Source organism: Panthera leo, chromosome A1 (genome assembly GCF_018350215.1).
Source record: "Panthera leo isolate Ple1 chromosome A1, P.leo_Ple1_pat1.1, whole genome shotgun sequence".
NCBI lineage: Eukaryota > Metazoa > Chordata > Mammalia > Carnivora > Felidae > Panthera > Panthera leo.
The window spans coordinates 186,048,480-186,075,013 of record NC_056679.1 but is presented as its reverse complement, the minus strand read 5'-3'; the positions used below and the strand labels follow the sequence as shown (position 1 = coordinate 186,075,013).

At 35.8% G+C, this 26,534-nt stretch overlaps 1 protein-coding gene across 1 annotated transcript in view; it reads left to right on the top strand.

The window, feature by feature from the left end:
- The window catches only part of GABRA1 (gamma-aminobutyric acid type A receptor subunit alpha1), a 58,275-nt gene that overhangs the window by 20,055 nt on the left and 11,686 nt on the right, over nt 1–26,534 (top strand). The window contains exons 4-7 of the mRNA XM_042907407.1: nt 598–665; nt 7,745–7,965; nt 10,195–10,277; nt 17,170–17,313. Coding sequence (XP_042763341.1) covers nt 598–665; nt 7,745–7,965; nt 10,195–10,277; nt 17,170–17,313 — 516 coding nt within the window. The remainder of the gene's footprint in view (nt 1–597; nt 666–7,744; nt 7,966–10,194; nt 10,278–17,169; nt 17,314–26,534) is intronic.

Sequence of the window (26,534 nt, the reverse complement as noted above, 5' to 3'; positions counted from 1 at the left end):
TATTAAAGGAACTTTTTCTGTGCCAATATATGTCCTTCTTATCCTCAAAATTGAAAATATTTGTATAGGTTGTCAGATTTTTCCCAGGGAGTAATTTGGATAGTTCAGTTATGATTTAGTGCCAGCAAGCAGTCATTTGTAAAACATACCCTTGAGTCTTTAAAGAGTTAATAAAGTTTGCTGCAGTATACTATATACTTCCCAAGAGTATCCTAAATACCTGGAGGATCTGGTGAGCTCTGTAAGAATGTTTAAGCTGAAATCATACCCATATGCTAATGTTGTTATGACAATGTGAAATGGCTTGGTATCATTTAGGAAAGTGTGTCCATTATTGAAGAATTCATTAAGCAGCCACTGACTCCTCCAAGGAGTCTGCCTCCCAAAGTGGCATATTTGGGCTGCATTCTCCATTGAAAAATATTAACTGTGAAATTTCATGTGTAAGCAGCAAATTATCAGGACTACACAGTGGACCAATTTTAGAAATAGCTAATCAAAGCCAATAAATTTCCCATTTGGGTGTGAGTATGTGGTGGTGAGATCTAATAAGGACTATTGATGGACATTCACTGTCCTCATTTCCTGCTTCATCAGAGCGTGTAACTGAAGTGAAGACTGACATCTTCGTCACCAGTTTCGGCCCTGTTTCAGACCATGATATGGTAAGTGACACTACATTTTTGGTTTTCTTGGTATATTTTCTAAATTTAACTTTGGAAAGAAAAGTACAGACCAAGTATGTCGAAAATAACTTTAAATAGCTTGGCTGTATCTTTGTGTCTTTCCATAAGTGTAATATGTAATATATACTTACATATAATGTATAATATTAGCATAATAGGAATATATTAGACAGAGAAATAATTAAAATAAAACACACTGGAGGGAAATGTTTAGCTTCACTGCAAAAGACATTCATTTAATTATTACCAAGAAGGAAAATAAAACTAATACATACCTGTTCTTTCTTTTCCCAACCCAATAAATTAACATGGATATCTCTTCTGTCTGATGGGAATTGGTAAATCAGTAGAGCTCTCAGGATGTTATGTAATATTTGTGAACTATAGAAGCCAAAAAAATCATAAAGAAGTCATGAAGACATATTGTTATGAATTTTTCAAAGATCTATTTGTTGAATATCATTTTTGAAATGCCTTTTTGTTGACACCATCTTTACATAAGAGTTCTCTCATTTCAGAGTAGTTCAGATGATTCAGAATAAAAATTACAGAAAGTATCAATTTATTCAGAATAAAAATTACAGAAAGTATCAATTTAGACCAGCATTTCCCAAAGTGTGGAAGCTCACAATTTGGCAGGGTAAAAGCTCTGATAAATCCCGAGGTAAGGAAACCTGTTTAACTACATTTAAGCTAGTGTTTTTCCAATCATATTTGCCTAAAACCTTTTATATGATACCTGTTGACATTCTGTAGACCTAGTATTCTGTGAGTCAAACACTGGGGAGTGCTGGCTCAGGATAATTACATATGTTAGATCTTAACACAGGTTGAGAAATGTACCAACTATGGCAATTAGAGTCAGCAGAACATAAGAGAGACAGCAGAGTAGTAGATAAGAATACAGATTTCTGAACCAGAACGCTGCCTGGGTTTATAATTCCAGCTTCTGCACTTATATTTTATATTGTTGTATTCTTGGAAGTTCCTTAATATCTCTTTGCCTCAGTTTCTTTACATGTAAGATGGTAGTAATGATAATACTTCATGGGGTTATCACAAATATTAAATGAATTCATACATGACAAGCACTTAAAAAAATCTTTCCTATAGGAAGCACTCAACAAATGTCAGCCATTATTACTATGCAAGAAATAGAGATATAAAAGTATCCACAATTGTGGATTTATTCCTTTGGCAACTTATTACAGTGGTTGGTTTGTAGACCACTTTATTGAAATGTTGTGTTCTACAATAGTTTTTTGCTAAACTGATCACTCTCTGAGAACGTCTTGTGATTCTCCCATGTTGGAATTCTGTCTTACAACACTATTCTCTTATGCTACTACTCTAATTAAGAACATTTAAAAGATCCCAGTCAGATTTAAGGTCAGATTTAAACTTCCCTGCCTGTATTTCATACAGTCCATAGATGATGCTACTACTCATCCTCACTTGTTCCTAACGTTGACTATTTACTTTAGTTATTTGCTTACATACTACTTTCTGTGAGGCAACACCACAGGGGGGTGAGTGAACTTGCCTAGGATTCAGGCTGGCTGAATTCAAATCTTACCACTACCAATATAACCTTGGTAAGTGAGTAAGCCTCAAAGTACTAAAATGGGTATACTATTGTAATTGCCCATCCTTATAAGATAGTTAGGAATTTTAAATGACCTATATAAAGTGTTCATAGACAGTGCTCAATAAATAATAGTTACTATTTTTGCCTCTGAACTCCTTATCATGCCATGTACCCTTCATGGAAATTCCCTCTATATTGTACCCATCTAAATCCTATGTTTCTATAAAGGCCCAAATCAAAACCTAAAAGATTAATGAAAACTTTTTTTTACCAATCCAATAATGGATTAAGTTTCCCTTTCTGCATTCTAGTCACATTTACTGATGGTAAAATAACAACTTAGCTCTTGGTCTCATTTATAACAATACTTTGTAAAGTTATTTCTCTTATATAAATGTCTTATTTTCTTCAAGTGATGCCAAGAAATATAAAGACACATTTGTTTCATATCCCTCACAGTATCAGTGCATCGCTGGGCTGCAGTATGTGTTGACTTACTACTTATTTAGTGATAGGTTTAGGAGTCTACATTGTCTTTAAAAAAATACAGTCTTATGGGACTCAATAAATAATGCCCTCTTTCCTATGTGAGTTCTGAGCCTTTTTAGAAATAAGGTAATAGAGTAAGGGGTTTGGAAAATGAGAATACCATCTTTATTACTAATGATGGTGGTACTGCAGGAGTAGCTTATAACTGCAGAAAAGTAGGTTTGCAGACAGTAAACACCAGAATCAGCTAGATTACCACCTAGTTAACAGGCAACACTTTGGCCTCCCTCTGTTAAGGCATAGACTGTCTATGTAAAACTTCTAGCATAGAGAAACAGCCGAATTTATGAGTCTTATGGACAGCGCAGAGCAGGAAGAGGCTGAGATAGACAAGATTGATTTCTCCTTCCAAATTTACCCATCAAATTAAATTATTCTTCCTCCTCCCCTCCCTAAATAGAAGGGTATGAGGGAATGGGGAGCATTCAGAAGATTTTGCACTGCTGAAGCTCTCTTCTCATCAGTGGAAACATTGAGAGGGGATGAAGCATTACAAACATCACACACTAATAATGATATTATTCCTCCTCCTCCTCCTCATTATTATCATTATCATCATCATAATGAAAAATGAATATTCTCTATCTCTGGCATCTTTCATAATGCCTCACATAGAGTAGATGCCCAATAGGAGTTGTTAAGGGACAGTGTTCAAGTAAGGGTATATGCAATCAAAAACTTCTCTTGAAAATATTTGATATACTTTTGAGTCATCGGTTTAGATTGTGATTTAAGGAACCACAGTTGTTTGTTCGTTTGTTTGTTTGCCTGTTTGTTTTTGTCTTGGACTAAAGGTGCATGCATTAACCCTATGATTATCATGAGTTACTTTTCATACATGGCCTTTGTCATATATCAGATAGGAAGAAGGAACAGAGTGTCTAAGCCAGTTATACTTCTTATTGCCTAAAATTCCAGAACCAGGCGATGTTTGAATTGTTCTGTCAAAGGACAAAATTAGTCAGGTCTACAACTGATATGCTAAGTGGCTAGTGGAAATTATACTTGGCCAATTCATTTGGGAAGATTACTTATTTAAACCACATTATGGGAGGGGCGCCTTGGTGGCTCAGTCAGTTAAGCGTGACTCTTGGCTTCGGCTCAGGTCATGATAACACAGTTCGGTTCGTGGGATCGAGCCCCGAACTGGGCTCTGCACTGATAGTGCTGAGCCTACTTGGGATTCTCTGTCTCTCTTCTCTCTCTGCCCCTCTTTTGCTCTCTCTCTCTCTCTCTTTCAAAATAATTAAATAGACAAACAAACAAACAAAACTTTAAACCACATTATGGGTGAATTATGCATAAAGAGCAGTAAAGTATGATTTAGAGGCTATTACTATTAGAAGGCCAAATGAAAAGGCTATTTTTCAAGACCAGAAAACTTCATAGTTTTTAAAATGAGAATTACTAAAATATGTAATTAATAATAAACACTATTGAATGTTTATAATATGTGAGGCACCATGCTAACAGTTTTATAGATCATATTTCATCTAGTAACTCATACTGTGTATTTTACCTACGTATTATTATTATTATTATCCACATTTTCCAGAGGAGGAAAGTGACCTATCTAGGTAGCAACTGGAACCCAGGCTCTGTGTCCCTAGAGACTCTGCTGCTCCCAAGGCATCTGACTTCATCTGGAATAGAAAACAAAATTAGGACAACTCCTTAGCTTTATTTTAAAAACCATTAATTGGCAATCAAACAGCACATTCCCAGGGCACTAGGTTCTGACAGAAATATCTAGGCAGCACAATCACAGAGCCCTGTTTTCCATGGTGCTTAAAATGTACGAAGTCAGAGCACACACAGATGGTAATAGCTGGTGCGAGTGGGAACACTTCCACACAATATTTATTTAGAAACATATCGGATGTTTTATCCCAGTCTTCAGAATAAGACTCAAATTCTACAGGGACCACTGTATTGGACAGGGTCACTTGGAGAGACTTTTCACTTGGATGGTGGGGGCTGGAACACCGGACCTTGAACAGATTCTTCACCAGAGCTTCCTCTTTGTTCAGACAGTCTTCTCTAGAGTCTTTTCTTGTGCCTTCTGATTTTTCTTTGCTTAGTTATGACCACCTCACTTTCCTCAGGTTTCCTATCCTGCTACCTGTCCAAACAAATAGCACTTTTTCATTCCCAGTGACATTGAACTCTAGTCTAAATCTGTGTTGATTAGAAACAAACAAAAAAAAATTGGGAGACAAATAACTTCTAATGTTTACTGAGAACTTCCTATGTTTCAGACATTCTTGCAAGCTATTCACTTGCATTAACTCGCTTCTCACAATAGGCCAGTGAAATCAGTACTGCCATGATCCCCACTTTCTAGGTCAAAAACTGGAGTTTAGAAAGACAAGAAATGACCTAAAGTCATATATCTGGAAGACAGACAATTCAGTTCTAATTAGCAAGTTTGGAACTTATATCCATAACCATCATGCTATGTAGGGGTCTATTTCCTCTCTCTTGTTTCAGCTTCCTGAAGAAAGCACTGGCCCATCCTGGCCTAATGAACTCTGACCCTGAGGGTTAGGTCATGCCAAGAGCCACCTGCCGCTCCCATGGCAACATTGCAGGGCCTTTCATAGAAAATGAGAAACCAACTATTTACACTCTTGATTAGATGGGTTTTGATCACTATCAAGTGCTTTTATTTCAGTTTTCATTTCTACTTCGAACTGAAGGGAACGTGGGAATCAAAGCTTATCCAGTTAATTTTCTGTGTGTGTGTACCTGTTTGTGCCACCAGTACGGTATTTGAAGGGAGAATTTCATAAATGAATTTGGGCATTTCAATGTCTGCCATTAGCACAGGTAAGTAAAGCTGGTTGTAAACATGACAAATATGTAAAAAAAGCAATTTGGCAAGTTTTGACATAATTTTTTGGAATCATTGGCTTTGGAATAGAGCTTGTTAAAGATTTGATAATAAATACATTTTAAGGTTTTTAAAATATTTAACATTTCATTTTCAAAGATCTCCTTGGAGTGAGTAAACAAGCAAAGTTGTTGGATTCATGGGAATATGGTCAGTCTAGGCATCCTTGAAATCTTGATTTACAAGTGACTATTCCCTCTACTGTTTGACAGGGTAAAGTAGTTCAGTTGGACAGAAAATAGAGCTTATGTGGCTGATTCCTGAGTAATAGAAATATCATCATTATCATATCCCTATCTCATAAGCCTGTCTGTTGTCCAGAGAAGAGAACAAACACAGCTCAGGGTAAATCCTTCCATTTGCTTTCAGGGTAAGCACTGCTACTCTGTATCACTTCCCCATGTAGCCCATAGGCTCCCTCCCCATTTCTCTCCTCATGGAAAATGCCTTTCCAAGCCCATTGCACTACATGAGTTTCCCTTACAGCATCCAAATCTAAACAGCTTCTCCCTCTGCTAAATTAAAAGATGCTTAACAAATGTTTCTTGGTGAGTAAATTCCTATGTCATGTATCTCAGTGCTTTTTCACTTCACACTTCCGGACACAGGAAAACCTAAGCAAAAATCAAGGTATTTTCTCTTGCCCACAAAAATAAACTGGCATTATGTCACACTTCCTTGTCGCTGTCTCAATCAGCATTTAACACTATGCCTGACGTACTGTAAACTATGCAGTAATAATTGTTAGCTACTTGATCAGTAAGAGCTCAGCAATGCCAAACATGTGGCCGAAGCATAAACCTTTACTCAGTCTTTACCCAATCTTACTTAAACCCTGAGAAAGAGACAGGTGGTTAAATTCATGCACAAAATGTCTATACACAGACATTATATATTCTGCATGTTTTAAGATTATATGTATAAGATTAAAAACAACAACAACAACAGCTTTCTGATGCATTGAGGTTTAGGGGATTAAGAAAATGTACCATGATGTTTTCAAGTTAGTCTTTCTTCCAGTTTGGAGCAAGCTAAGATTAATGGAGAATGTGGTAATCTTTATTTCAAACCATTAAGTTCGAAATTTAGTGTCAGTGTAGCAAGTGCTGCAAGGAAGATGGATATTACCCTTTTCAATTTTAGGAGCTGGTAAGTCACATTGCTTGTTTTCAGATTAGCAGATGTTTGTCTCTGGGTATTGCCATAAGGAATGCTGTGTTTATTCAAATAAATAGATTCCCTGGCTGTGAATGATGATGAGCTTCACACATTTCTCATGTGTCTTATACACACATAATCTCACAAACACACACTCACACACACCCGCATATTCTGTATTTTTTTTTTTTGGCAAAGATCCCAATTAACAGTGAAACAGATTCTTTATTCTCATAATGTTCTTTGTTGTGGAGAATTGAAAGTCTCTGCACATTATATGTGAAAAAGAAAAAATTTTACTTAGCCAAAAAGGATATGGGATTCTCACACTCTTATTAGAAGCCGGAACAAGAGAGAGGAAAACACAGCCATAGAAGCCACAGTGGATGATTTGAGATTGACTGATTTTCAGAAACTATGGAAGCACCGCCCCCACCCCCACTCCAAATACTATGCTGGGTCTTCATAACTGGAATTAACCTAATTTAAATATTTTCCTGTATGTAGTAAGCTCTAACATGAATTTTATTTTTTATGTGTACTGTGTTCTGTTTTTTTTTTGAGTGCTGGTGTGGTGGAGCTGTAGGGAAAAGGACATGATTTTCCTCTCACATATCTCAGGAAATAATCAGTGGAAATTTTTTGACCAAGAAATATTTCAAGCATTTTAGGTGTTTTAAAAAATGATTATGCCAGCCAATGATTCACCTGCCACCAATATGTACAGGCTACCACAAGTTTACTTCTGGAAACATCACCTAGCTCATATTTTGCTTCTAAAGTTACAGAAATTATGCATGGTCTGTGTAAGCTATTTGCATTGCAAAATATAGCTCAGTGTACTCTTTGCCATTTTCCAAAATTACCTAGGAATATACAATAGATGTATTTTTCCGTCAAAGCTGGAAGGATGAAAGATTAAAATTTAAAGGACCCATGACAGTTCTCCGGTTAAATAACCTAATGGCAAGTAAGATCTGGACTCCAGATACCTTTTTTCACAATGGAAAGAAGTCAGTGGCACACAACATGACCATGCCCAACAAACTCCTGAGGATCACAGAGGATGGTACCTTGTTGTATACCATGAGGTAAGGATGACTGTGTTCTGTTTGGGTCTCTTTCTGAACTTCTTTCTCTTCCATATATATGTGATCATGAAGCCAGTGGGCCATGGTAGAGTGTCTCATTTTCTGTCTGCCCTATTCTACAACTTTAATAATTACTCTGTTGTGAGAAATAAATTGACTGAAATATTATGCAAGTATTGAGGTGTTAAGTAAAATGATTAGATAAAATGGGAAAAAATTTATAATGTGTACTAAGTGATATATCTCTCCAACATACTCTAATTCAGTATAAGGAAATTCTTCTCCTACTATTAACCCCATATATTCCTGCATCCCAGTAAAGTCTAGATTAAATTTCTAGAAGCTATCTCAAAATATATATCTGAAAGTTTTTCTACTTAAAAAAAGAGCGGGGGGGGGGAGGGAATAAAAGGAAGGGGAAAAATTAGGACAGCACAAGGGCCTTAAAAACTATAGATTCATGTGAAGGTATACATTTAGAAGAATTTATAATGATACTATTAGTTATATATATATTTTTTTCTGCTTTGTAAACATTTCCCTCATTTTGAGATTACTGAAAATCCAGCAGCTGGATACCATTCATTCATTCATGATTGAATGAAGGAAACATGAATCAAAAAAGTTGTGAATATTTTTAAAGAAAAAATATTTAGAATACTGCTAATTCATGAGAAATTAAAAATTGTCCAGAACTCATTCTTAAGGGAAGCAGTGATTTCATACCTAAGTGACTTGTTAGAATGTTGTTTTTGTATATCTGAACAGTACTTGGTAATTCAGACTGTCCAATTATTCCTTTGTCATGAAAAGGTAATGGAGGCAAAATCCTGGACTTGATGGAGTTTGTTTAGCATGGGAATAGAGTGATATTTTGCTTTTGAAGAAAGCTGCCAGAATTCCTACCTTTTTATACAAAAATATCCAAATGGAAAAGAAAGAAAAATAAAATGCTTCAAGAGCCATTTTAGATGTTGGATTCAACTAGTAAACGTATTAATAGGACTTAAAGAATGAAAAAAAAATCTCACAAAAAAAAAAAAGAAAAGAAAAGAAAGAAAGAAAATAGAAGATCAGTGGACAGATGTGTTGAGACCTTTCCAGATCATCCAATAGGATCTATTTATAATTGAAACTTGAAATATTCTCCCCTTGTAAAATATCTTGTTTTTGAGCCTAAGTTCAGTATTTATTCCTCCAAGTTGGCACTCTTTTAGGGCAGGACTTGCATATCTGATAAGTTTACCAATTAATGCTTTCTGATGTATTCAGTGTTCTTCATCAATAACTAGACTGTATCTCCCATCTCATAAATTTCTCACCACCTTTGCTAATATGTTATCACTTTCCTTAATATTTTATTTTTAAAATGTGAGTTTAATCATTAATTTACCCATTTCATATTTGCTTCAGTCAGTATTATAATCACTTAATGAGTTTACTGGCTATAAAGCCATCCTGACCACATTTCTTGAGCTACTTAATAATATGGGTAAATATATTTTATAAAAACCATAAATCCCTTCATAATTCCCACCAAACAAGATCAAACATATTTCAGTGAAATTTTTTCTTTACCCTTTTTCAAACATAAATAGAACTCATATTCTCTGAAGATAGGAACTAAAGAGAAGCACAGCAGAGTCCTGGCTTCCATTAGTCAGTAGATTTGTAAAGAAAATGAAATGGTTAGAATATAGTGAGATCACATGCAAAATCTCAAGGAGACTCTATGTTATTGTCAATCTCACAAAGCCTGCGGACATTTCCTCCTTTACCTATGCCTTTGTTGGTTTATGCATTTGGTGCTTTTTTGGGAAGGAGATGGAAGGAGATAGGGAGAGCTGCACTGAGGAGAGAAAGCATTCTCTTCTCTTCCTCACCACCCATGTCTTCTCCACCAAGTCTTATACCAGCATTTATTTGCTTACATTTAATTTTAGTCTCCAAATATTTGCTGGGTTTAATGGATGAGGTGATGATCCTTGTCTTGGGAAACAGTAACAATTCTTGCTCATCATACAAAATCCGGTGTCATCCAGTCATTGTTGTAAATAATTCCTTTTAGATCTTTTGATTAATAGCTCAGAATAGTACTGCAGTTTGTGTGGGCCTCTCTTGCTTTGTTAATATATTTGCTATAGTTAGTAACACACCATTTGTACTTATCAGAAAGTATCTAATCTATAGGGCTCTTGTTTATTTCTGCTGTTTTCTTTAATTGATAAGGCTGACAGTGAGAGCTGAGTGTCCAATGCATTTAGAGGACTTCCCTATGGATGCCCATGCCTGCCCACTAAAATTTGGAAGCTGTGAGTAAATTTCTTTTAATTTTTCTTTATTCTTACGAGAGACCTACATCTTTAGTAAAGAAAGCTGCGGTTAATAATGTCTGTTAGAAATGTAAAGAGCATGAAGAAAGTTTAAATAGCTATTTGCTGCAAGTACTTTCTATAAGTAATAATCTTTTATTTCATTTTTAATGTTATTTCAGGAAGACATTATTCCCTATCTCCTCAATGAGAAAGAATGGATTTAATTAATTAGAAAAATTCTACTTTTGTTAAAGTTGTATTAATAGAAAAACAAGTGGAGTATGGATGTTTTTACCCCATATATAATATCTTCCTTCCAATAAATGGAGAGCATTATGTTTATTTTGCATCATTGATGACATTTGTTTAACCTTAGGAATATTGCAAGTTGTGGGGCACCTGGGTGGCTCAGTTTGTTAAGCGTTCGACTTCAGCTTGGGTCATGATCTCACAGTTTGTGAGTTTGAGCCCTGCGTTGGGTTCCGTGCTGACAGTTCAGAGCCTGGAGACTGCTTTGGATTCTGTGTCTCTATGTCTCTGCCCCTCCTCTGCTTGCTCGGTCTCTCTCTCTCTCTCTCTCAAAAATAAACATTAAAAAATTTTAAAAAGAATATTGCACATTGTTTATCAGATAGAAATATTGGTAGGTGGCAGCAACAGATGGTACTCTTTTCTTAATAATGAAGCCTACACCAAAAAATATATATATTGCCAGAAAAGAACTTACCCTAATCATAGTCTTTAGAAGACTTCTAGGTCTGTTTGGATATACCATGAAATCCATGTGTCTATTAATGCTTTTGGAGGTATCCTAGATACCTTTATGATAATTGTCTGGGCTTCTGCTATTTGAAAATATGCAGGCACACATCAGAGGAGCCAAGAGAACCTTGGCCAATGGAATCAGGTTCTCTGGTCCTCCTTTATCCTTCTGCTTTGAATAGCACACACGCAGAAAGTGAGTGAGACCAGTGTATTCCTGGTTTCCTGCAGGAGAGTTACTTACAAATACTGAGTCAACTGCTGGACTACCTAACCAGCTTTCTGTTCCCACTAGACAGACAGTCTAAGCAACTATTTTGGTGAAGATATGATTCATAGAAAAAAAAAATAGGGGTAGTGTAGGAAGACAGCAAGCAAAGAAAATAGCAAAGGGCCTTCAGGCTCCTAGCAGCACTCCTCATGGAGAGACAAGTGTCTCTATTTATAAATCTAATTCCCTACTGAAACCCAAGGACAAACTACTTAAAAAATTGCCAGCCAAACAGGCCTTTGGTGGTAACTCTCCCCTCCCCACTCTTTCCCCAATTTAATGTATATTCTATGTTATGGACTAATATGTTTTCTCTTGGTTACCACTTTCATTTTTAACAATAATATGATGTATTATGTGTTACTTGTATGTCAGGTAGTATATTAAACATTTGAATATGTATCAGTTCATCTAATCCACAAAATAATCTTATAGTTAGGAAAATCATTCATTATAGTTTGCCTGGGACTATACTTATTTTATGCCTAATATCATGGCATAACTACTAATAGTGCCCCCTTTTACCTTCAGAAATACCTTGTCTTGGACAACAAATTACTTGTTTAGTATATTAGTCAGGAATGTTTTCAAGCAGTTTGTATAGCTGAAAAAAAAATAGTTTATATTTTTATATGAGATGAATTAAGGTAAATGATTGTTGGTTGATTATTGGTTAGTCAGCATCTCAACAAGGATGATGTTTTAAGATGCCCTTAGACGTTCTTCCTGATCACAAAATGGCTGCTGCAACTCTAGTCATTGCATCTGCTTTAAAAACAAAGAACAGTAGACAAAGAAGAAAGAACTAGCACCTGCATCAAAAAGATAAAAGCTTTCCCTAAAATCTTAGCAGGCATTTACTCACATCTCATTAATCAAAGATGTGTCCCATTGCCCATGCTAACTGCAAATTAGGCTGGGAAGAAATATTCTTAAGTAGGCACATTGTCAGCCTACTTAAGAAGAAAATAGGAGGTATTTTAGGAAGGGGGAAATGGATAGTGAGTAGAAAACAAATAGTGTCTTGTGTAAGAAAAATAAAAATCTGTTTTCCACCTCAGAGCCTTTTTACATACTCTTTTGTCTATTTGGGTTACTCTTCCCTTGGTTCTTAATGGGACTGGCTTCTTTTATTTTTCCACTTCTCAGTATAAATGACATTTCCTAGGGCCTTCCCTAATGACCTTATCTAAATTTACATACAGTCCTGCCAGTCTTCTTGATTACAATACATGTTTAATTTAGATGTATTACAGCAATAATTATTAGTTTTATTTATTGGTTGACATTTTTATTGTCTGGGGACTGTAAACTCCATGAGAGCACAGTCTATTTTTTTTCAGCATTTCCTAGCACAGAGCCTGATATAATGAAGACATTCAGTAAATATTTATTGAATGGATAAAAATTATAACAATCAGGTTTAAAATGCCCCTTCAATGTTTAAGTCTCAGAAAAGATAGCCAATTTAAGGCCTGTGGGGAATTAAAGAAACATAAAAGACTTGACACTGAAAGGTAAGCATTGGAGCTCAGTGGGAGAGCACCATGACTAATTACCGTTGCCTGCCATTGGCTTGAGAAGCCGCGCTGGTTGATTTAATGTATGGTTAGTTCTCTGACCTGGCCTAGTCAGCACACTTCTGAAATGAAGAAACTGAGGCAAAAGTGTGCTAAAATTCCTTTGACCCAGTTTTTGAAGCAAATGTCTTGCCAAAATGTCAGAGAAGAGAATAAGCAAGAGATAAGATAGAGGATTTTGTAATAATTTAGTAGAACACTAAGTAATCTATGTTTATGAAGCATCCAGGGCAACCTCATCCATATGTTGATAAGAACTAAACTCAGAAAAGCAGATGTTTTTCCTTACCACTCTCCATTAGACCCTGATTGTCAGTGTTACATCACATTTTTTGCTTATTGGGGATAGAGCCCTCTTCATAAGGCCAGATAACCAGAAGACAACAGGCATGCTCCAGCTGACGTCTTTTAACTGCATTTTGAGGGAAATACAAATGGGGCTTTGATACTAAAAGAAGAGATTCAGGGGTGGCTGGGTGGCTTAGTCGGTTGAGCTTCTGACTTCAGCTCAGGTCATGATCTCATGGTTGATGAGCTCGAGCCCCACGTCAGGCTCTGCATTGTCAGCTCAGAGCCCAGTTTGGATCCTCTGCCCCCCCCCCCCCCCCCCCCCCCCCCGCCCTTCCACTGCTTGCACTCTCTCTCTCAAATATAAATAAACCTTTAAAAAATTAAAATAAGAGATTCAGGTTATATTCTGAAAAGAATATCTAAGCAAGTGCTAGATCTAGAAAGGACTTGATAAGTGATGGTTCCCTGACTATCAAGCACAGTGCTTTGTAAATAAGGAGAGAGGGATAAGTAGAAATGTAAGTGAATTCTGAACAATAAATAACTTTAGAAATTATTCAGTGCACCTGCTTCATACAAATGGAGAGATGAAGGCTCCTAAATGTAAAGTGATAGTGTCTATAAGTAGCTGCTTCTTCTGATACCAAGTCTATGCTTCCAGTGCTGTAGACCCAGAAAGTTCTTTCATAGCCCCAACCAAAACTTTTTGTCTTATATTTTAAATTTTTCTTAGGTAATCTGCTCATTTATTTGAAATTGGAGCTTAACATTTTGACTAAATAGCTGAAGGTTCTCTTTAAGCTTCTTTTCTCTTTGCTGAATAGTCTCAAAGGAAGGAAGTTTTCATAGACCTACTTTCTACTAGATACTGAAATGAAGAAATAAGGTATATTACCTATTATGATGCCTTGTGTATATCTGTCTTTTACATCTTAAAATGCCATTTTTTAAATTTTTATTTAAATTCCAGTTAGTTAGCATACAGTGTAATGTATTCAGGTGTACAATATAGTCATTCCACACTTCCATAAAACACTCGGTGCTCCTCACAGTGGCCTCCTTAATCCCCATCACCCATTTCACCATGTGGATCTACTCTGCATTTTGGGAGATTTCCACTGAGAGACATGAACAATACGTAATCTCCACTTTCACAACAATGTCATGTTTATTGTAGATTTTGTGCACAATGGAGTTTCTAAGAAGTTGCAAGAATCAGACATGGAATTATATGACATGAGAAGTCAATGGTAACAGATCTTTTCCTCTAAAATTATATTAGCAGACCATTGGCAACACATGATGAGGTACAAAAAAATAGGGAGTCCAGGCACTGTTGCTAATGCTAGTGTAATACGGTAGCAAGAGTTTTTTTTTTTTTTTTTATTAGTTATGAAATGACACAAAGTGTAGAATTGGTTTCATCCCTAATTACTTGACCAACAAGTATCCTTACTTGGATTTTAAGCATCTAATATACAGTTTTTGCCTAGAAAATCTTTATCAATAGCACTGGAGTAGAATGGATGTCATCCTATGCTCTTACTTCGGTTTTCCCACTATACAGCTATGCACCCTTAAACAAGTCATTCACAGTTTCTGTGCTTCGGTCTATCATCTGTAAAATGAGATAAGCTATATCACCTCTAAAGTCCTTCCATATTAACAATCAATGATTCTTTGTTATCATAAACTTGATATGTCTTCTTAGATAAGGCCCATTAAAAAATTTTATCACGATCAGAAAAATATTTTACTGAATATAGGTACCTACAAATTGTAAGCAATATGGTTCTCAAACTAATGTGCTCTGCACTCTTTGAGGGATTTTATAAAAATAAATCATGTTTCAGATGCTATTAACAAATGCAATCCTCCTCTCTAACAAATGCAATGCTAAAATGATTCAAAACATTTTTAAGTCAATGAGATGTGTTAACTCATTGGTAGGAATTATTTCACAATGCATATGTATATCAAATCCTCATGTTGTACACTTTAAATGTCTTACATTTTTGTCAATTATACCTTAATAAAGCTGTGAATAAATACACACACACATATATACATACATACATACATACATACATACATACAAGACTAGTGCCGTGAAAAAAGTCAATGAGGACAGCCACAATTAAAAAAGAAAAATCAGTGAGAACAAATTCCAAAACTATTCATTTATCAGTCTTACATATTTATGAAAGAAGCAATAACCACTAAATTAATTTCTAGTATATTCTCTCAAACTCCTGGAAAATTTGATAAAAAATATACTTGAACTTAACTATCAATCTGTCCAGAAGTAATGCTGGAGCAGATGGGGTACCCATGTAAAATTAGGAGAATACTAATACTGATATTGACTGCACCTTCTGCAAAACTCATCCCAGAGACAGAAAAAAGCTTTTGTTCAGAGAATGAGGGGCACGGCTCGCATCTTTTTTATGGCAGCTTCATGTGTGTGTAAAAATGCAATGATCACTTCATATCTCATAATATTTGAGTTTGGACAAATAAAGATTTGAAAAAAAACACACCCAAGTTTGGTTACCTTGGGATGGGAGGGGATGGGTAAAGCAGGGATGCATGATGACTTTTATGGGCTCTGGGCACTTTTGCCTTTTTTGAACAATTCCTCAAAAAATGTATATTAAAACTATACTTTGATTTATAATTTTATATTTTTAACTTTTATAATTGAGGACTATATTTGTATAAAGATTAATAAAACCCAAATGGGATCACTTTTTTTCTGATTTTAAAAGAAATTAAAACATTATTTGTCCACCTAAAGGTATTGTGGACCCTGGGCATTTTGTCTACCGTGCCTAATGCAGAAATTGGGTAAGGGATAAAGCTTTTACAGTAAAGCCAACTTTTGCCAACATATCTGCCTCTCAATCACCCTGGAAACTTTGCTTTTGCTTATCTAATAGTCTTTTAACTTTTAATATCACTCTGCATCTCAAGAGAGGAAAGTGTGTACTATCTTTCCAACCTATGTATAGTGGGTGTCCTGTGACCACCAGAAAAACTATGGAATCTCTTCTTCTTCTCACTTATTTTGTACAATTCTTCCCCACATTTCCTGAGTAATGAATCAGGATTTTGACCTAGTTTCTCATATAGAAGGATGACTAGGTTAAAACTGATATGGTAAATGAAAACAATTGAGAAGTGTAATGAGCTAAATGGTGTCACTCATCAACATCATCATTGTCATAGTAAATATCTATTAAAAGGAGAATTAATTAAAAAAGAAGTAAAATCAGACTTCCTTTAGAAACAGATGTTCCGTAAAATTTCCAGTGTTACTTTTTACATTTATTATGACCTTCTGCTGGCCAGACATAATCTGGACCCAGGCTACTACCTCTAGCCTTATGTCATCTCTTATGGACTTCAGTTCTGCCCATATTGGTATTCCTGTTCTTATTCAAATATATCACACTTTTACCTGCACCAGAGGGAAAAAAAATTTGTTCATTTATCTATCAAACTCTTCCCCAAGACTTATATAGCCTACTCTCATTTCTGTCATGCATATAATTGTCATTTCCACAATGACCCTCTCTGAGTCTTTCACCTAAAATAAGTGCATTCTCTACCCTCTTACCCATTGTGAATGGTTTTATTGCATTTAACACTACTTGAAGTTATATGTTTATTAGCTTATCTGTTTTTGTCCCCATTACTGTCACAGCGGTAGGGAACCTTGTTAGTTATGTTCAGTAGCATATTTTCAGTAAGGCACTTTGTCTTTTGTAGATGCTTAATAACCATTTGTTGTAAGAGTGAACAGATGACTGAACAAATCGGAAAATGTGTTTTAGTGTTCTAAACTATGGGATATGGGCTCTCCTTTCCTGGCCTGCCCTCTGCAACCATGCAATAGAAAATATGAAACTGATAGGACTCACCAAATAATTAGGAGAATGAAAGTAGCATAACACATGGGCCATGTACCCTTCTTTCCTTTCAGATGCCTATACCAGAGCAGAAGTTGTTTATGAGTGGACCAGAGAGCCAGCACGCTCAGTGGTTGTAGCAGAAGATGGATCACGCCTAAATCAGTATGACCTTCTTGGGCAAACAGTAGATTCTGGAATTGTTCAATCTAGTACAGGTAAGTGCCATTTGATTAATTTGATTATTCCAGATATTTCAGAAGAAATATAAGCAGTTTTTGTGAGAATGTGAGAATTCAGTAAGGTCTTCAATAACACATATGGAAACAAGAAATTCTGCTAAACCAGGACCAATTAAGCGAGTTTATAGTATACACTCTACAGAGTTTTGCCCTTGGATTCAGCATTTAACGTCTTTTGGCCTCTGTTTCTTTGTTGGCAAAATAAGGTACTGGTTCTATGTGATCAGGGTAGCAGAGTATTTAGGAATGTGAACTTCTGGGGAAGAATGTATGGATTAAATTCTTACTCCTACCTTACCTGATGATTGTGGAAGAAATAAATTAAATCCATAAAGAGTGCTTATGATATTTTCTGGCACATAAAAAAATCTTTTTTTAAAATTTTTTTAATGTTTACTTATTTTTTGAGAGACAGAGAGAGACAGAGCATGAGTGGGGGAGGGGCAGAAAGAGAGGGAGACCCAGAATCTGAAGCAGGCTCCAGACCCTGAGCTGTCAGCACATAGCCCGATACGGGGCTCAAACTCACAAACCACAAGATCATGACCTGAGCTGACGTCAGACTCTTAACCAACTGAGCCACCCAGGTGCCCCATGAAAAAATTCTTAATAAATGTTAGCTATTAATATCATCTAGGCCTAATTTATTGCCATGATTCAATGAATCTCGGTGCATTTGTAGCAGTGACCTCTACACATATGATACCAAAAATCAATTTCTTCAACATAAACCTATCCATTCATGTCTCCAGCGATGGATCTTCCACAGCTAAATTCCACAGAAACATAATTACATTACTGACCACTTCACTTTGGAATTAAAAGTAGGTGAGGTACCATTCTTCTTAGTGTTGTAACTGCTTTACCAACAGAATACTGAGAACTAGATCGGATAACTATTAAGCAGCTGGACCCAAAACTTTAAACTTTTAAAGTTGCTTCAAGAAATTAAGAGTTTAGTTATATAAATATCCATTTTATGACTAAATGTAATGTGATCATCAGGATGGAAAATTATAAAGTTTGGATTTTAACCCTCCCTCAATCCTAATACTTTTAGTTATGCTCAACTATTGAAGACTTAACAAGTTTATAGTTGTCTTTAAAATTTTAAATTAGTTCATTCACTTTGATTTGTAATTTCTAAAAAATGCGATTTGGTAATACGTAAGGGTAGAAGTGCTGATTTTCTAAGAAAAATTTCTTCCTTATGTTTCAGGCTTTATATTAGGACCCTGGTAATTCTAACATGTTCATGTAATAGGTCAATATATCTTATTCTGGTTATTGGAAAATTCCTGCTTAATGGTATCTGCCTTTTGCTTACTTTATAGAAACCATGGCTAATCTGTAAATTCAAATGTTTATGTTTCTTGTTTTGAAAAATGGAGAAAATTGCTCCTCAGTTTTGCCAACATTAAAAATACATGTGGCATAGTATAAAGTTTTCAACTTTGCAGTGAGAAATATGTAGACTCAAATCTTGATCCTGCCACATAGAAGCCTGGTGACTTTGGGAAAGTCCTGTATCCAATTAGAAACTCTGGTGTCTTCTAAGAAGTGGTGATTCTATAATTTTGCATTAAAGATGAGATAATATAAAACATTAAACAGAGTGTTACATATAGTAAATACTCAAAATGGTATGTAGCAGTTATTGCTATAGTCTTGAAGATATTCAATAACATGGAAAATAGTGAAAATGTTTTTTTCTTCACAAGTGAGAAAACATATTAAAATGAGCAGTGTTTACTTTTAAAAATCGAATGCTATTTGGATATTGTGGCAGGCACTGGAGAGTCGATGACAGACAAGGCAGAGATCTTGCTGTCATGGAATGTGAAATCTAAAGGAAGACAAACATATAAACTATAATTATCAAAATGGGTGGTAAGTGCTGTGATTAACATTTTGTGAGGGCAGGGACCATATCTGTCTTCTGTATCCCTATTATTTACTATAGTAACTAAAACAGAGGAGACACTAAATATTTTGAATTAATGAATAAAAAAAGAAATGTATCCAGCCTAGAATAATCAAGGAAGAGTAACTGCAGGGGTTGACTTTCATGTTGTTAATTTGTATTTATTGGAAACCAAATAATCAGTATTTTAAGCCCAGAACATTGAAAATAATAATCATAGGACTTTCCCTCTAGAAATTCTCCATCTAATATCAGTAGAATGGAGGCTGAGGGATGTGAATGAAACAATAATTCAAATTCAGTGGCATGCAGGTATTCAATAGTAAAAGTATACACAAGCCATGAGGATTACTCACGGGAAGGTGTGCCTCCACTCTACTTCTAGTGCTAGTGACCTTGACATGTCTCTGCATTCCCTCTTTATGACCAGTTTCCATGTCTTCAAAGTGAGAGGCTTAGTCTGATGAACTCGGAGACTTCTCTGGCCTCATCAGGCTTTAGCCTATATACGTTCTAGTTATTCAGAAATAATACACAGGCACAAATTGGGGCTAGGGGATGAGAGGCAGTGGCCTAATCTACCACCACCATGCTGGCTGGACCTCATAAGTTGAGTACATTAAAAGTACTCATCTGTGCTAGAACAGCAAGTTTATCTGTACAAATAAAAGTTTTTTCTTACCATTCCCGAATGGATATTGTTTGGGGGATGGGAGAAAGGGAGGCGAGGAAAATAGTGAGCAAATTCTCCAATGTAGGAGCTCAGTTTGGTGTACATTTTCATCTCCACGATAAGACACTGAACTATACTTCTTCTGGGTCCCCTTTAGCTCATCAAAAACCCACCCTTATAGATTTCTGTGGGGGAAGAAACAAAGATCTTTTCTAAGGTCTTCCATCCCATATTTCAAATATCCTTGTGGAGCCCTAAAAACAGTAAGTTAAAATGGCACTGAGTGCTGTTACCTCCCTTTTTCTGCCAGAAGACTAGGAATGATAGCAAGAAGGAGCACACACATTGAGAATGATTAGATAAAAACCATCTTCTACCTTAAATTTCTCTGTGGGGAGAGAAGCAATATAGATCACCTCTTAGAAGGGGTTGCCCTACTTGCCTGAGCCAACTCACATGTGAACACCAGTGGTCTTTTTCAGTGGTCTTTTTCTGTGACCTAGGAGGGGGGAAATAAGAGGTTCAGTTCAATCCCTGGATTTTTAAATTCAGTACAAACCCACTAAAGCACAATCTTTTTTTCTGGAGTCTGCCATAAAATTTTGGAGAAGTAAGTAAGTTGGAGATTTAGTTTGAAGTACAGCTAGTCACCTGGCAGAGAAAAACCTTAAAGGCACACTAAATGATGAGACCAGTCAGCTCTCAAATCTAATACAATCCTATGTTATTAATTTATTTATTAACTAATTCCTTCAGCCATTTGCTCACTTACTGTGTTTGACATTGTAATTGGGCCTGGAAAAGATAGATGAAGGACACATAATTCCTGCCTTCAAGAAGCTCATAGTTGATTGATACAAGTAGCTAACCTGCACTTGGCATTGTTCAAATCATCACAACAATCCTGGGATATAGGTATTATTCTTACTATAACCATTATACAGATGGGACATAATTGAATCCAGGGAGATTTAACTATTCTTCTTAGGTCATACAGCAAGGCATTGGCAGAGCTGGGATTTGAACCTGGGTAGTCTAGCTGCAGAGTGCTCTCAACCACATGACTAGAAACAGGAAATGTAGACATGTGTGAAATCCTATAATGTGGTGCATCATGGATTTAAGAGTGTGGGCTCTGGAATTATGCTGTGAAGTTTTGAATGCTGGTTTTACCACTTATTAACTTCCTGACCTTTGGCAAGACATTTCTCTGTTCATTTTTCTCTTGTGCTATTTGGAGATAATAAGAGGATCTACTTCATGAGCTACTGTGAGATTGAAATGAGAAAATGCACGTGACCTCCTTAGCAGAGCACCTGACATGTAAAAACTATGTAATAAATATTAGATATTACTATCAATAATAGTGATAGGGTTAGTGCAAGAGAGCCACATGGCAAGAAGAAGAGGCCATTTCTGCTTGACATATCAGAGAAAGCAGTTTGGAACTAGACCACAGACATGGCCCCCATCTCATTCTACTATACCACATTATGTTTCCTAAATAATTCTTTAAGGAGAGCCCATGCAAAAATCATAGTAGTCATTAAGAAGCATGGAAATATGACTTATACAGGGAAGTATAATAATTAAATAAGTATAATAATTAGTCATTAGGTGTAATGAAAATATGGCCAGAAAACAATAACAAAATAATATGTAATGCATTTTTTAAGTACACAGTGATGACTAAAGCCTTCATATTTACCTAAGTTACTAGATGGATTTGATCAGAGGAAATTTAGGTGAGCTTTGCTGAGTATGAATATTTCTTCTTTGTGAATGACTATCTTTTATCCTTAGAACATCAGACCAAAAGAAATTGTGACATCCTTAAAATCTTCTCTGGATGACTTTATTTAAGGATGACCCTGCAGGGTCAAAATGAATGAGGAAACAACCATTTTCCCAGACCGGAGGCAGCAGTGTTGTTAAACATTCATCCAAGGAGCCTCAAGTCTCTCATTTATGAAACCTAGTACATGGTCTCCAGAGAAATCATTGTAGCCATAAAATGTAAAGCCTGGCAGTTGGGGGTGGGGAGAAAAGACTCTATAGTCATCTGATCAACCTATTCTTATCTCAGATGAAGAGATGGGTCTAGAGAGGCTAAGTGGCCTAGAACTCTAACCATTTTTTTTTCTTATTTCTATTTCATAACCCTTTGAGCAGATATTAAAATATGAATTCTTCCCTCGATATTTTTCATTCCTCGTTCCCATTAAAAAGGTATCATAAAAACTTAGGAAACACATAACTTAGAAAACACAAATTTCAGAGTACTTGGAAGGAAAAGATCAACTTTATACGGACCTAATGTTCACTACAACTTTGTTGAAGTGAATGGTTGCTTTCTAGATATGGAAAGAATACCTTTCTATCCTTTTGTCTACACACTATAAATATGCATGTGACTCAATTTTTTTTAATAACTTCCATATCTACCATTTCATTTTATCCTCACAGCATCCAAGGAAATAATTAAGTAAAGCACTATCATTTTAATTGAACAAATGAGGAAACTGAAGTCAAATAAAGTTAAGCAAGGAATTTGCTCTTCAAGTAAATGGAAGCCAGTTCTAAACAAACCCTCAAAGCTGCTTTCTGACTTAGATCCCTGTTTCTTTTCCTTCCTTCTCCTTAATTTTGTATGGTAATGTATCAGAAATATTGTCACATCTAATTTACAAGCTTCCCTGAGGGTTACATGATATGCAAGGATATTTGAATTACAATTCTTCTAGATTATTGAATTAGAGGAAAAGAATTTGACATGCTTAGTGCATAAGCACTTGATGTCTAGAGATATTCTTTAGGAATATCTCTATTCAATTTAGGAGACTGATTTTTTTTGTTGTGTTTTTCTTTTATTTTTAAACTATTACAACATGATTCTGATTTTGCTGCCTTTTCTTTTCCTTACTTAAATGTTTTGTGCCAAAGCTTCTTAGATTTTGTTTAATTTAAGAAAATGATTTCAGAAGATTTGAAATCCTCTTTTCTCTATTTTGTTAGTGACAAAATGGTTTATATAACAAATATGTTGAATAATAGTTCCTCCAAAACAATATCATTTTCAGAACCTTCCTAAAATGTTCATTGTGAACAACAGAAGATGATAATGGAATATGTATAGATATTCATCTTTCTGACATTCTGGAATTTTTTCTTTGGGCTGGTAAAATTTTGTAAACCTCAGTTGAATGAATGGTTAGAATAATAATGCGTACTCCTGAGAGGATAAAATGTAACATGGCCATGTCCATAAGATGACATTTTAGTAGCCCGGGGAAAATTGTTTTTTTGCATCTTTCTCAAATTTGAATCATTTAATTCTTTTGGGTGACCTTGGAGGTCACCTAATGTATCTATAGAAAATTAAAAGAAATTAGTAAGCATATTTCCCTCCCAAAGAGAGATTCTGATGGATGTTGATTTGAGTGAGTGCCCTTAAATCTCAGTGTGTCCCTTTTCACCATACACAGATATTTGAATACTTAAAATATGTAAAACCATGCTATATTCAAAGAACTATCCTTTTCCAATTAATTTTAAGTTTGATGAGAGGGATATAAGCATATAAATTAGATAAACTAAAAAGTATAAGATATTATTATAAATGTAAACAAGCTATAAATAAATTTGAAATTACTTACAAGGGATCAGTAAATCATTACTGATAACAATTAAAATTACTGATAACAATTAAAACAACTAACATTACTGATAACAATTAAAATTGTTATCATTATTAACAATTATCAGTGAAAGCTTATTTGCACTTGTGAATTATTTCCTACTGTGAAGAATAAATGCATTTATTTTACTAATACTTTTACCAATTCTGATTGGAGGGAACAGATAAGAAAATGGGAAAAGGAACTAAAATTTATTTTAAAACTCTTACACAACATGATTTAAATAGACTCCCTATTCTTCATTCTCCCCACAATATACTTCTCACTATTTTATAGATTAGGAAACAGAGGATCAGAGACTGAGTTGCCCAAGGCTAACAGTAAGAATATAAGATGTCTAAGTTTTGAGCTCAAATCCATTTGCTTCCAAAGCTAATAAACTTTCCTTTACGGTACATTTCTTCCTATTCTGCTATGGATTCATCCCAACCCATAGGTGAACAAAATATTCAGCAGTAATAGGTGTCATGTAGAGAATTTTGTATCAGTATCTCAATATACCGAGTTGTGAGAATGAGTGCTGAGCTATGAGACGTAATGCTAAAATGCATTTTTAGAGCTGTGACAGAGAGAGTCTTAAATACAGCTTAGGGAGTTTGCTTGTCACTATGTAACACTGGAGACAATGTTGATTGTGACACTGGGGAAGAGTGGAGTATTTGCTAGTGGCATCTAGTGGGTACAGGTCAGGCTGAATATACAGCAACATATAGGACAGCCCTCACAATAAATAATTATCTGTTCAGAAATGTCAATAGTGCTGAGGTTGAGAAACCTTAATGTAGACAATGGGAATCCATTAAGGTATTTTAAGATTTTACATATCCTTTTTTTATTATTATTTTAGAGAGAGAGAGAGAGAGAGACAACAAGGAGGAGAGGAGGCAGAGGGAAAGAGAGAATCTTAAGCAGGCTCCATGTTCAGCGCAGAGCCTGACGCGGGGCTTGATGCCACAACTATGAGATCATGACCTGAGCTGGAATCAAGAGTAGGATGCTCAACTAACTGAGCCACCCAGGTGCACCTACATATGCTTTAAAAAGATTACTCTGCATCAAAGTTTAGGGAAAACTGGAGAGAGGGAGTGGCTAGAGATGAGCAAGACAATTAACGGATCTACAAAGGCATTAAGAGCAGTGACCACCAGATGAACGATAGACTGGGAGATACTGCACAGGAGAAATTAAAATTGTGATGATCAACTTATTCCTTTCTTTCTCCCTCTGAAGCCCTACTTCACATCCGTGGATCAATTCCAGGGTTTTAGCCTGAGTGAGTAGAAAGATGAGAGTACCATGAATTTAAAGATGGACTCTAAGTGGAAATTCAACACAGCTGTATGCTGGTCATTATTTTTTATGGGAAAGGTTAACTAATGTCTGTTTTTGAATGTATTTGGTTGGTGATGTCAATAAAAAATCAGAATGTCTGAGATGTCTTGTAGATATTTGGGAATACAGGTTGATTTTAAAAACGATGTTACTTAGAGCTCTAGATTTGGCAGCCCTCTAGGTACAAATGACACTAGGGTCAGGGGTGAGAAAGGAAATCCTGGCTAGAGTCAAGAAAAAAAGGGGAAGAAAGCTGAAAGCCAAACTACACTCAGAACCTCTATAATTATTTTCCAGAAAGATGAAGTTTAGGATACTAAGAGATCATGAACAGTTTTAGCCTCATTAAGGGCTGAAGCTGGATGGCCACAGACTGAAACATATATAACAGGTTGCATAGGAGGAAGTTTGGAGTTGAAGGGAAGGAGAAAGATGGAGAAATGTGAATACCAAAGGAAGTGATAGTGTAAGAATACACCTAGTTCTCTTCTACCCACTGACAGATAGCTAAGTATATATATATTCAGAATGGATTCTAAAGGTTTATAATTGAGAAAATATAACATCAATTAAAAAAATAAACTCCTACAATTTGGTTTGTATGTCTATCACTTTCGACCTCTAAATGAAATCAGATTTTGATACATACCAAAACCATGAATTGTGCCTACCTAGTCTACTATTTCCTAGCCTAGGCTAGGAATTGGGACAAGTTCAAAAGTTGTATTGGAATGGATTTTCCTGGGCCTCCCTGAAGAATGGTTTGTGGCGGCACCTGGGTGGCTCAGTCGGTAAGTGTCCGACTTTGGCTCAGGTCATAATCTCACAGTTCATGGGTTTGAGCCCCACTTCGGGCTCTGTACTGACAGCTCAGAGCCCGGAGCCTGCTTTGGATTCTGTGTTCCTCTCTCTCTGCTCCTTCCCGACTTGTGCTCTGTCTCTCTCTCTCTTTAAAAAATAAACATTAAAAAAAAATTTTTTTTTTTAAAGAATGGTTTGTGTATCTAGGTAGGACCTGAAGAACTGAATGTCAAAACATTTCCAGGTGATTCTGATGAATGTATTCCTCAAAATAAATTTTGAGAAACCCTGGGAATAGAACCCAGGGGATAGTTCACTCTCCTATTTCAAAGATCAGGCTTAAGCTAAATAACTTACTGAAGGTGACAGAGCTGCTGAAAGGAATTGTTGGTGTTGCGAGGAACTCCCCCAAGTTGGACACCAAAGCTTCTTCATTAGACAGCCTGAATGTCTTCCATAGTGGTAAACTGGGGATCTGATCTGTTCTAACCCATTAGTATGTGTCATCGGGGACTCACACATTGCCTTCATGGTCATTAAAGCCAATCTGTAAATAGATGCTTAGATATGTCTGAAATGTGTGATGTACCATGATAAGGTTCTGACAATATCTATGACATTTCTGGCACCTCAGTCTCATCCTCAGACCCGTCTTGGTGTGTTTTTGTAATATCTCTTTCCTTTCCTGGATAAAAGCTTTTCTCTTTGGGAACCAAATGTCACCTGGAGACAGGATAGGTCTAAAGAACAGGCTTTTGCTGCTGCTGGA